At 39.4% G+C, this 12,997-nt stretch overlaps 1 protein-coding gene across 1 annotated transcript in view; it reads right to left on the bottom strand.

Annotated features, from left to right (window-relative positions):
- The window catches only part of galnt14 (UDP-N-acetyl-alpha-D-galactosamine:polypeptide N-acetylgalactosaminyltransferase 14 (GalNAc-T14)), a 214,963-nt gene that overhangs the window by 16,022 nt on the left and 185,944 nt on the right, over nucleotides 1-12,997 (bottom strand). The window contains exons 11-13 of the mRNA XM_084954131.1: nucleotides 7,761-7,853; nucleotides 6,779-6,862; nucleotides 4,371-4,515 (exon numbers count right to left, since the gene is read on the bottom strand). Coding sequence (XP_084810257.1) covers nucleotides 4,371-4,515; nucleotides 6,779-6,862; nucleotides 7,761-7,853 — 322 coding nt within the window. The remainder of the gene's footprint in view (nucleotides 1-4,370; nucleotides 4,516-6,778; nucleotides 6,863-7,760; nucleotides 7,854-12,997) is intronic.

Below are 12,997 nucleotides of genomic sequence, written 5' to 3'. Positions count from 1 at the left end.
TTTCCTTGTATGTGAAAGTTGGTGCAAAATGGTAGGTTTAAAGACATTTCTTTTTTTTTTTTCTGATGGACCGAAGCTTCAGATTTTTAAGCTTCAGAGTGGCTATTTTTTGTTCTTACATTGCATTATTTATACTACTAATGTCCCATATTTGATATTCCATTATTATTTCATTACTTATGCCAAAAAACTCCTCGTCAACTTTCGAGTTGATGTCCTGTGGGAGAGCTTTGTTTTCACTTGCTATTTTGAATTGCTTTCACTTCATGTTTGGCTGTCTGCGCTGGTAATCCAGCATCCTCATCTAACAAATTGGAAGAGAGGCCAGGGGACACCCCGAGTCCAAAGTGAGACAAACAAAGACATTTACAAACTTCTTCACCCTCATTCGACAATAAAGAACCACTGAAAGGTTTGGACAGGCTAAGAGGATCCAAACTATTGACTGGTACTGTATATCAGCTGGTGGAACCATTCTGGCCTCTGCTATGTTACTCAAACACTAACACAGGTTTTGCTACTATTTAGGAAATTACTATTCAAATTAAGATGTGTGGGCTTACAAAACATTTGCATGACTGACTCGTAGCAGTCATCGATAAGTCTGAAAGTAGACCCCACTTTACCACGTTACTGGAAATGTGAGTAATAGCTACAAAATGGACGTTACATTAAATAAGATTCCTATCTGTGATGGAGAGTATAAATCCATAGGGAAAGGTTTACAAAGTTTCAAATAAAATCGACACAAATGTCATTTTCTCAAAGATTTCTATACAATCTTTCTGAAACAGATGAATGAGTCATCCTCTGCTGCCCATGAATCCTCGTGGGTCTTACTCACTTCTTCCCTATTTTCAATTCGCCTGGTCTTGTTTAAAAATGTCTGTAAAAACTCAACATCATAATGCACTAACTATTAATAGTCTTGAGTCACTCTCCTCTCTTTCCATTTTGCTTCCATAGAAAAAGATTTTTGATTTTTTTTAAATGATTTTGAGCAACAGTTCTCCAGGATTTCCTGTTTGTTTGCTTGTTAAACCACTTAACACTGACTGAATGGTGAATAATTCAAGCATAAAAAAGACAACCAACTCAAGGGATGAACCAGGGTTTTGTATACATGCCAACAGACAACAACATCCTGTGGCAAAACACATAATTTGTTCACACATCTTTAAACAAATCTGCAGAAAACATCAAAGATAACACAGTTAGACAGAAATAAAATTTTAAGTAATACTAAGTAGTAGTTCTACATCAACAAGATGACTCTCAAGAAGCTGTTAGCTAAAACCTTGGCAAAGCTCAGGACGGTGTGCAGTCTGTCAAACAATCTCAGGAAACTGGACAAATGGAGGTCAAGATAAGTTGCAGGCCTACAAATTTTCTACAGCCGATGAACAGTATCTGAAAATTATATTATATTAAAAAGAGGAAAAATCCAGCAAAGACCTGACGCTGGACCTGAGGGAACCATCGGGCCCTTCAGCGGATCCATCAAACGTTTGCTGAAGCTTCATGAGAAATGGTCTCAGTGGAAGGGTGGCTGTCAAGAAGCCATTCATAAGGAAAGGAAACAGGGAGGGGGGGGCTGAGGCATGCCAAATTACACAAGAACTGGACTGAAAATTAATGCCTACAAGTCTTACGGAGTAATGAATATGATGAATTGTCAATATGTATAGACGAGGTCAAGAGACAGATACAATGGAATCTCTCTTACTACATTAAATAAAATACATTTTATTTATATAGCAACAGCTTTGGCCTCATGAAGACTTTATTAACAAATTTGCAATCAAAAGGTATCTTGCCAAGTTCAGTATTTATATTTGATTACAAGGCCCGTGTTATCAGTGACATATGGCTAAAGCGTTCTCTTTAATCTTGGTATAAAAAGACAAAAACGATACTGGGATTAAAATTTATTTCAACTGTGATAGATATCACATCTCTACCCCCGAGTACTATTTATGGCACAACCTTACCAATGAATACAAAAACAAACCCACTGCAGGACTACTGCAGCGTGACTATGCTATGGCTACCTGCTTGAATTCACCAGTGACTGGATAAACATTTATTTTCTGATTTCTGATTTCTGAATTGACTTTTATCCCTAAAAGAACTGATGTCAGCACATTTGTAACCACCTGAGCATGGCATGATTTGGGTTTGGTTAACTACATACACTTGAAGCTACACTGATTAATGTTAAAAAAACCTCTTACTTCCCTTCCCAAAGTGAGACACTATCTTACAGCCAGATAGTTTTGAAATTATATATCAGTATCCAACTTTGTCAATGCTCTCAATTTTCTGTTGAGAACAGCCTTGACAGGACATGATTATAACTATACCTCGATAGGAGTAATGACCAAAACCGCAGGTAAATTTAGTAATTCATATTAGAAATATTTCATTTGAATTCCTTCATTTTATAGTAATTGGGCTGCTTGAAAACCTTAACACGACAGAAGGGGGAAATGAATTAAAATTCAAAATTATACCCACCTGGGAGCTGCCCAGTTCAAACCAGACTTCTGAACACGAACAAACAGGGATTAAGAGCCCCCCTTCAGGCCTTTCTCTTGCGTTGCTGATTACTGAGAGTTTCTCATTCACATTCACACACATCTCAGCAGTTCTCCCTTTGAGCTCAGGGATCTGAACCAGCGACCTTCCAGCCACAAGCCAAGCTCTCCAGCCTTTAGGCATCCCAGCTGCTGACACATTTGCTTTCTGCGCAGCGGCTTGTTTAGAGCGAATCGCAGTCTTCACACTTGTTCCTAACATGGAATAATAAGAATCCTACAGGTATTAATTATAGCTCAGAGAAAGGGAAACACACACACACACACACACACGCTCCTCAGCATGCTGCTGTGCAAAGTAAGTAAAAATGAACATAGTGAGAGCAGGTCAGACATACACACATAAACACAGAAAAGAGTAAAAAATAACTGGCTGAACACAAACAAGACATTTTCACACTCGCACTGACGTCCTGTGAATTTACAGCGAGTGACAGGGCGCCATGTCCTGCTCCTGCCTGCTCTATTTCAGCAGCACCTTCACCTAAACCAAACAGTCAAATAGTGAGAAAGTATATGACCAACTATTTTCTGTTGTGTGCTCCAGGTCAGAAAGAGAAGCTTTTTTTCTCTTTAAATCCTGTCTGTACATGCAGATTTTATACACAGCATGCACACATAAAGGTCGCAAACACAAAAAAACACACATTTTAAAACCTTAGTGTGTTTTAGGGGAACAATTTTCTGGAAAATGGCAAGTGAGAGACAATAAAATGAAAGCTGGGGTTGAACAGTATTTCCTCATCCTTTTTCTTTCTTTTTTTTTTAAATCCATTCAGCCCACCATTTTGCACTTGCAGCTTTTCCGCACAGTCACAATCAGGTGAAAGCCACTATAAGAAGAATTTTCCATGCTATTGCAACAGATTTCAAATTATTCTCATGCCCTAAAGTTTTGAGTTTGGCAAACAAAATGCTATTGCTGAAGACTGAATTTTTCATGAGTTACATTTCTTCATTCAGCTGCTTCCTTTAGGGGCCGTGTTGGCAGCAGATCATCTACCTCGCTCTCATCCTCCATCCTCTGTCCCACCATCCCTCTGCATCTCTTCCTTCACCGCATGAAGGTCTCTCTCTTTTCCTCCTGCCTAGAAGCTCCAGCTTCAACATCCTTTGTCCAATATATCCACTATAATAAAATAAATCTCAACCTGAGCCGTCCCTCTCATGTACTCATTCCTGTCCATTCTGGTCACTCCCAATGAAAATCTCAACATCTTCAGCTCCGCCTCATGTCTTTTTATCAGTGACACCAACTTCAAACTACACATCACAGCAGGTCTCACTATCATCTTGTAAACTTTCTCTTTCACTCTTGGTTCTATCCTTCTGTCAACCAGACATGCATCTCCACCAACTCCACCCTGCCTGCACTTTCTTCTTTCTTCACCTCTCTTCTGTACTGTCCCCTGCTTTGGTTGGTTGACCCCTTCACACATCACTTTTTAAAAATACTGTATTATTATGAAGAAAGAGATCTGCATTTCAAACATTTTCTTGCTTTGTTCCTAGATTTCCCTAGATATAGCATCAATGCAACTTTTGTAAAAGTTATTTCACATTTTTAAAATTTGTAACAAAATAAAATTCTCCGTAGAACCAAATGAATGCAAACCAGGAACTAAACTGTTGAAATATAAAACTGCCATCCTGCTTTTAATAAAAGAAACAACACTCTTTCATTTCTAGTAGTCTCTGCTGATTCACAGTAGGGACAGTTTCAGCATTTCCTCCAAGCTCTGTCTCTTCCTTTCAAACTGCTGACTGACCCACCTGATTGATGGCGGGGACGCCCTCGGTTCCCGTGCAGGGAGCTAATGTGAGGACGGGCATCTCCTGACCCTCCACCTTGCGGGACTCCAGACAGTTCTGCCTCTGTTTGATCACTCCAGACTGTGAGTCGGAGTCGTCTGGGACCCTGATGGAGAAAATGAGACTCCTTTCAGTTAAGATATTCATTGCATTGTACGGATGTGGAGGAACATGAAACCATAAAAACTCTACCACTAAAATACGTACTTAATCTCCAAGAACACACATATCTGAAAAAGAAGCAATAGCCTTTAGAGGAAGTTTGGCCTAAAGTTAAACTATAATAGGAATGTCATTGTGATGAGACCAGAGACTTTAATCATCTCCTGCATGGTCTCACATCTTAATTTGACAGAAATTTATCAGTGTTTGGGAAAAAAAAGATGCTCTGCACCTTTAAAAAATCTGCTGAAGGCCACGATTCTCTAAATTCATTACTTCAGAAAGTTTCTTCCTCGTCTTCCTCTGTGATAAACTTTCTCAGTCTTTCTTGTTAAAGTCTCCACTGTGCTATAAACTCGGGCTTAAGCCCTGTAGCATTAATTCAATCTGCTATCTCTCTCTGTTTTAATAACCCGTTAAAGGTTATTCTGCGTTTTAAGGGTCAGGTCTGTCTTCCCCTGAGAGCAACCGTGTTAATTCCATTCTGGGGGATTAACACCAGCCTCCAGTGGATAAATGGGTATTTAAGTGGGAGTGTGTGTGTGCTAAAGTGTGTGAAAGGGAGAGGAAGCATTTAAATGAAAGTGTTTATGTGTCTTAAAGGTATTTTGCATTGCTAGGTTGTGTGCTTGTAAGGAAGAGTCACTGCCAGAGCTTAGAGCACACTTAAGTGTCGCCGTTTAGTTATATTTGTGTGTGAGTGTGTGTTGTGTGCAGATAGGGGAGTCAGTCTGAGGAAGCAGATCCCATGGGAACTCAGCCAATCAGGACATGGGGAGACATTTAACCCACAGAGACAGTTAGGTGTTCAAGAGGACATGAAAATGGGCTGTATATGTGAGCAGGTGTGGTTGAAAACTGCTTGAGTTGCACATTTATGCAAAGGTAAATGAGAGCGACCAGTTACAACTCATCATTTTTCACTACTGGTGTGAAAGGGCATACTTTAACCTGAACCTCTTTTCATGACCACAACCAAGTAGTTTTTAATGGAAGCGAAAGTAAGAAGTGAGGGAAAAAAAGAAGCAAAGGTCCCACATTGACGCAAACCCAGTGGGACCTTTGCTTCTTCACACCTTCAAATCAGGGTGTCATGGCTGTTAACATTGGAAATGATGCAAACTGCTTACACATCTCTTAACCATTGCTGCTTTCCAAACATTTCATGGTGGCGGCAGTGAATGCAAACATTAGTAAAACTTGTGATGCATTTGTGAGTTGCTAAATAAGCCATATACAAAGTGCTGATCAGACTCCATTCATGAGCAGCCATGCTATAGCTGCTGCAGCTGTGTTTTTGAGCGCAAAAAACCAAGCTGAGCTTTATCGCTAGTTATGCACCAGTGGCTCTACATTGCTACTACTACTTGTAGTATTCATACTTGTATGTATGCATTTATAAACGGTGCTGCCATTGCAGTAAAATCAATTAGGTAAAGTGGTTGGGGAGCAATTATTGTATTGATCTGTACAAAAAGTTAAAACATATGTTCCCTCAGATGTCTCATGACATTGAAGTTGAGACCTGCATTGACGGTTTACTGTGAAAAAAAACAAAAAAACAAAAACACGCCTAACCTGATGGTTTAGACACTCTGGGCGTTTTTACTGATTTATCCATGAGATATAATCAACAGCAGTGAACATTGAAATGAAGGCTGCCTGAGTTTGACAAATCACAAATGGTCACAACGGCACTTGTGGTTGAAGCGATTAAAGTGGTTGTCCTCGAAGGGGAGATTGGCCAAGCATAAATCACTTTTTTATGAATAGAATTAGAGTTAGAGATAATCCAGGACACAGATTAAAAACAGAACATTTACAACTGCAGCAGCAGAGGCTGGCGTAGACCTGGATAATGGCTAATCTGTAAAACTTGACTGTGACCCTGTTTTTTAAAAAAAGGAATAACTCACTCAGATTTTACAAAGCTGTTAAAAAAGCTTCACAGAGATAGAAGTATCCCCTATGGGGAGTAAAGTAAACTTTTAGTGTATACAGCAAAATGTTCTTCTTTAGAAGTTAAGGATAAACAAAAAGGTACAAAAGCACAAAAAGAAATTATCTTATAACAATGAGTCAGACAGTATTTAAGCCACTTTCGGCATTAGCTTTAAAAATTCTCTTCTCACTTTGCATACTCAGCAGGAGCTTTTCCTAGACAGATAAGTCTCCAGACACACACACAGACACACACACATACTTACTTGAGCTCTGGGTAGACATTGTCCAAGTACCACTTGAAGGATTTACAGTTGAGCTTCTTCCGAAGTTCCACTCTGCTTCGGATACTGAACACAGGCAGAAACAGACAATCAGATTGATACAGAAGCTGGCAGATGATCAGCAAACAACCTTCATTAAAATTATTTATTTTTCTCTGCCACTATCATATGGGGAGAAAAAGCAATAAGGCAACTACACAAAATAAAACTGACACAGGTAATGACAAACTAAGAGTTCAACCATTACCAATAACGGAGGTGTGTGATATGAAAACAGGTAAAATCTTAAAGCAGAGCTGCAGCATCATCTACATGTGCAGGACTGATAATCACTGACATGTATTCACCGACAACTGTCGTTTATGCCAGCGTCTATTACTGGCTGCATTTCTGATACTCATATCTTTTCTGCTATCAAAACAGATAAACCATTTATTTTAGGCTTAACCCTTATTTTTTTAAGAGTAACACACCAGGCTGAAAAGCTGTGCTGCAGTCCTCTCACTGTTTAAATTGCTGAAAGAAAACAAAAGCAACAGTTTCAGAGCACATTAAATAACTAAGAGTTAAAGGAAATACCCTTTTAGTGTCTCTGATTGTATTATTCCATTGTGCAAATCAATGAACACACTATTTTATGGCCTTATTCTGTGCCCTAATTCAGTTTGATTGTGGTAGCTGCTAGGGGCAGTTAACTTGATAAAGGAAGGAGTTTATACTTCTGTGAGTTTACTTTGGCAAAATGTAACAATCTGTCCCTTTCTTTTACTTTATGCTTGAATTTTAATGGTGAACAAAGTTAGGGTACATTTCCATTAAATTACTTGTGGTAAGACAATACTACAAGTCCCCATGCTTTGGTGCAAATAAAGAAACACCAGTCCTGTTTGAATAACTGAGGACTAAGAGGCAACGCAGAGGACACACTGTCATGTGAGAGTCAGATGTACTTGTGTGTTCTTACTCTCCGTAGGATTTGCCTCGTGCTGCCGGGCGAGCGGAGTAATAAAAGAGCCGGAAGTCATCCATCCACACCTCGGCTGTACGACGTGTGTTCCTGCAAACGCATAACCACACACTTACATCACACTCAGGCTAAAAATCATTAGTGGTGACCATGTGCTACTCTGAATATTCCTCTTGTTGATTTATACAAGGTCACTGGACAAATTTAAACCAGACAACGAGTAAGCTAACGTCACGTTTCTGAAATTAATAATGTGCTTTCTGAAAGACATTTTGCAATTTAGTTGGAAAAAAGAAATTTTTCATGTTAAAGTTTTCTTGAGCAACAAAGGTTTTTGCTTTAATCACTCAGATAAGAATGTGACCCAAGGCTAATTTCAGCTTTGTGTTTCCCAGCTCTGTGAAATATATTAATTGTGTATGAGAAAGAGAGCTTTGGGTGATGATGTTATGTCTCTAATTTGATCCTCAGGCTGCAGATTTTGTTTTCCTAAATATAAAAACAGGAGGTGCATAATTGGCCTTTTTATTTAACACTATGTGAGACATCAAAAATAATTTTATGCATGTGTGATTATGACTGACAAAATGCATTGTGAAACCAAGAGGTAATTTATTAATCACATACAAACAGAATGAGAACAAACAGAACAGCTTCATCTCAGATACAGCAACACAACCTTTGTGCTGTAATGTAATGTAGTATTTGCATATATATGTAAGGTCAGGTCTCGCCCTCATTTGCAGTCTGAACTGCTTCTGAATATGATCCAGCTGTTATTTTAACCACAGCGAACAGATGAGAGGCTGCAGGAGGAAGGAGAAATGGAAGGAAGTAAAAGCAGACATCATTTACCTGCTGCCTTTAAACACACAAAGAAACAACCCACCTCTAGATGTGGTCTGGCTGATTTATTTATTTAAAATGTATTTTTTTTTTGCATTTTTAGCCTCAACAGGACAGCTCAGAGTGGACAAGAAAGCAGGTAGAGAGTAGGGGGACTTAAATGCAGAAAAAGGTCTGGAGAAGACCTAAACCCTGGTTCCTGCACCACCGTTGGTATATAGATCACATACTTAACCAAGTGAGCCGGATCACCTACTCAATCAGAACCTTAGCCAGATCAATCAGATCCCATTCTGACCTCACTGGAGTCTGTTTGCATGTTCACCTGCCCTAGCGTGCACATTTACAAACAGATCAGCCATGATATTCAAACAACTGACAGCTGCAGGGAATAATTCATGTAGACGTTATTTGGACCGCACACCTCAACACTGATTCGAGCACACTCCCTCACCACAGTGAAAAAATAGGACTCTCTAACGTCACTACCCCTGCTCGTCCCCATAGGACAATTTGATCTGCTGACCTCAAAAACAACTTCCTGAATATCAGACGCTCCAGATCTCAATCCAGCTGGGCACCAGAGAAACCATGGAAACATGGAGTGTGTATAACAGATACAAGCGTATACATAACCTCTGTGAGATCTCTTTAACGCACTTTTTAAAGTCTAATTTGAAAGCCTTGAGCTGAGAATTTTGGCAAACACCATCTTGACTGCATGTTCATACATGTACAGTGGCGACTTGTTCACTGAGAAGATGCTGAACGAGTCAATAATTTACAAAATCACGATCAAAGTGTAATTAATACGACCTGAAACCTGTGACTGCATCAGAAAAAATGCAAGTTTAAGGCACTTAAACATCGGTTGTATCCACCTTTTACTGTACGGTTCAGTGGCATCCAGTGTACATACAATATAAGCTGTAACGCAGTGTGTAGAAGAGATCACAACAAAGGCTGTCATATGGCTGACTGTGATGTTTTCTGCATTTGCATTCAAGCACATCATGTTTTCCTCTATTCAGGCAGGACTTCCACATATAGAGCCATGTTGATACCAAGTATAAGTCATAGCTACTGCTGTATCTCATCATTTCGGTTCAACTCACTGCACTTTATTCACCCACACAGCGCTAACAGTAAACCACATTTTCACTATCTCTTATCTCCATTTACTCTATTTTTCCCTCCCTCTGTCTCCCTGTAGTAATTAGCTATTAGCTGAGTTTCTGTGAGCTGTGAACAATCTCACTGAAATGACAGAAACCCTCCATTACAGGCATTACACACACTGGCTGTGGCAGCTTAATGAAAGGGGAAGAGAGAGGGGATATGAGATGCTTGTAGGCGTATAAACATAAATATGTGTCACATGCAGGCTTACAATTAAATCCTCTCACTGTGCACACGCATGCAGGCAAACACGAGGTCACAGCAGCAGACCTCAGCGAGGGAGGAAACAGCATAATCTTTGTAATCGAATTATTAAGCAGCCCCTTTTTATTTAGCATATTCATAATCCAGACTGCCAGCACTGAAGCCTCGAGCTAATTAACCAGCAGAGCAACACGAGAGCAGACAACAGCAGCTTTGTTTGGGAGGACGGCGTTGATCACAAACATCAGGCCATTGTGATACAAATAAAAGTCATCTTCTTCTGCGCAGAACAGATGTTGCCTCGGTAACGGCCAACAGGGAGCAAAATGAGCAACTAAACAGCCCAACTGAAAAAAAAGTATCAGTGTTGGCATGGATTAGCTGCTTGACACAAAACAATAAATTTATATGAGCCATTTGGCCGAGGCTTCGCTCCAAAGTGCCATTTAGCAGTGGGAGCGCTCGTTTTGGGAACAGAACCCTTCATTCTGGCATCTTTAGTGCCTTGCTCTGTCCATTAAGCCACAAAGGGGACCTCAACTCCCAACGCTGGCAGTGCTAGCGCCTTGCTTGCATGCTGAGGTTTATGAATTAGTGAACTGTTAAAGGAAAAAAAAAATCACCTGACAAATCATCAATATATTTGTGAGTTAATTTGTGAAAAAAAAGCACCGCAGTTTGGGTTTCGATAACCTCTCACTGGTCTTCTACTTTCGTTTGTCATTTTAAGCGTTTCCCAGAATGACTTTTAATACATGCTTCAACATAATATTGGATATTCACTAGCAAAGGGCCCAATTAAACTAATGGGTTTTAGTATTAAATGAAGAAATTGAGTTTCTCTCTTGTGGCAACTTTTTAATGTAAATTTTTAACTCATGTTCCCTAATAGGCATTGAAGAGTCTAAAGCATAAGATGAAGAGCAAAATACGGGACACGGGAGGCAAAGTAAAAGTCCAAAAGGGAAGAATTTGAAGGCTCGGGTCATACACAAGGGGTCAATAAACATGGCAAACAATCCAGAAGAGCATAAAAGCATAAAAGTAGCCAGTAGTCATACCCAAGGAAATCCTTTTATAAGCACAAGGAAAATATTCAAAAAAAAGAAAACAAGGAAACTAGCTTGACTACTCTGACTAATGAGAAGAAAACAAGAAACTTCTTATACTGTGAGTGTGTCTGCATGTGTGTGGTAGGAAATTGAAGGGAAGAACAAAGGAAGGAAGTGAAACTAATGGGAGTACAAAATAATTGAGTAAATCACTTGACACAAACAGGATCAAAATCCCAAACCGTGCCATTATTAGGAACACACCTTGCAGTCATGTTTACTTGTTTCTTGACCCTGTAATCTAAATGGAGTTGTTATTGTAGCCATGATTGATCTATTTATACAAGACCAATTCGGAAGCATTCTGAGCACATTAGTCCTGTTAATGGATTATTGGGCTGCCTGAAAGCATCTTTCTGTTCAAACTCTTTGACAGGGGCAGAATAAGAATACAGCTTATGCTAATAGGATAATATTGTGCTCGCAGCTCAAAGGCTCCCAGGCAGCTGTAAATCCACTTTAACAATGATGGGAGCATCATTTGGAGGCTGCAACACACACACAGCTCCGAATGGCAATGCTGCATGTCTGTTTCCTCTACATGCCACAGCAATTCAGTCACACAAAAGTGATCTCGTATTATTAGTTAGGCAGGAAGGTTAGCGCATGCTCGAGGATTATATAAATTTACAAAAAAGTCAGATATGTTATTAATTCAGTACCAAAGTTCGTTAACAAACAGTATTTAGGCTAGAAGGTCAGCACCACGGAGATAGCAGAAACTAGACAGACACGATATTCCTCACATAATTAATTTACCTCCAGCATATTAAATTAAAGATGTTGAGTGACTGAGCAAACACAGAAGGTAGGACATGCATAATGTTAATAACAGCTGCAATGGTATAATATAAATCAAAGATTCTGTGGGAATATGAGTTTGCACATATCCTCAAAGGGGATCCATTATTCTTGATATTTATGCAGCTGCATTTTAGAAAGTGAAGACAAAAAAAGTGAAGAAAAGAGCCAAATATGAGCCAAGTATGAATGAGACCACTGATGGAAGAAAGCAAACTTCTTAGCTGTGAGATTTAATAGCAAAGCTGAGGCTGAATTCTTGTCATTCCTGTCACCAGCTAGTCTTTAGACCCAGTATATGTGGGTCTGAAGACCACTTTTTCTGGACTTTGGGTTAGAGCTGATTCTATTTTGGTAAACGTTTTATTTTTGCGTTTGATGTTTTCCTTGGATGCAATCAAAGCCTGCTCAAATGCGATTGGTCCAGTTGAGTACAAGCAGAAACCCTCTGCTTCTTCTTGTCCCGAGCCTACAGATACACTTGGAAGGGTTTATTTATTGAAAATATATTTTCACTGAATTTTTCCAGGAGAGAGTTCAAAAGCATTGGAGTGTGGACACAGACGGCTGCGTGTTAACACTGTGATCTTCTAAATGTCAGGAACAGACCAGATTCCTTCGGTCCAAATGGTCATTATAGTGATTCACTGTCGACTCATGACACTGAGTCAATAATGAGTGAGCAGACGGGAAAAAAATACATTTGTTTGCTGCAAGAAGTGTAGCACGTTAAAAAAATGTGGTACTTATAACTTTGTTCAATCTAACATTGAATTTCTCAAATATTTCTTATACATGGCAAAAAAAAGAAAAAAAAAGTAAGAAACAAAAGCCATTATAAATCAGTTTCATCTGCTTTAGTACAAATGAAAGTGACAAAGAAAGGCATCAACACAGCAGCAACAGGAGCCACCTCTTGGTATCTCCTCCATGCTCTTGAGTCTGTTCCCAGAGATTAAACAAACCTTACAATATTGTGGAGGAGCTGGGCTACATGTGCAGCCTAAATTTGCTGCAGGTATCGTCTCATGCTATCAGCAGTGACAAGGAAACGAGCAAAAAGAAAAAGTAGAAAAAACTCAGTCAGGAGGA

The sequence above is a fragment of the Perissodus microlepis genome, chromosome 15 (assembly GCF_051167445.1).
Source record: "Perissodus microlepis isolate ML-2025 ecotype Zambia chromosome 15, ASM5116744v1, whole genome shotgun sequence".
NCBI classification, from domain to species: domain Eukaryota; kingdom Metazoa; phylum Chordata; class Actinopteri; order Cichliformes; family Cichlidae; genus Perissodus; species Perissodus microlepis.
The sequence above is the reverse complement of the archived record's forward strand: the minus strand, read 5'-3'. Positions and strand labels throughout refer to the sequence as shown.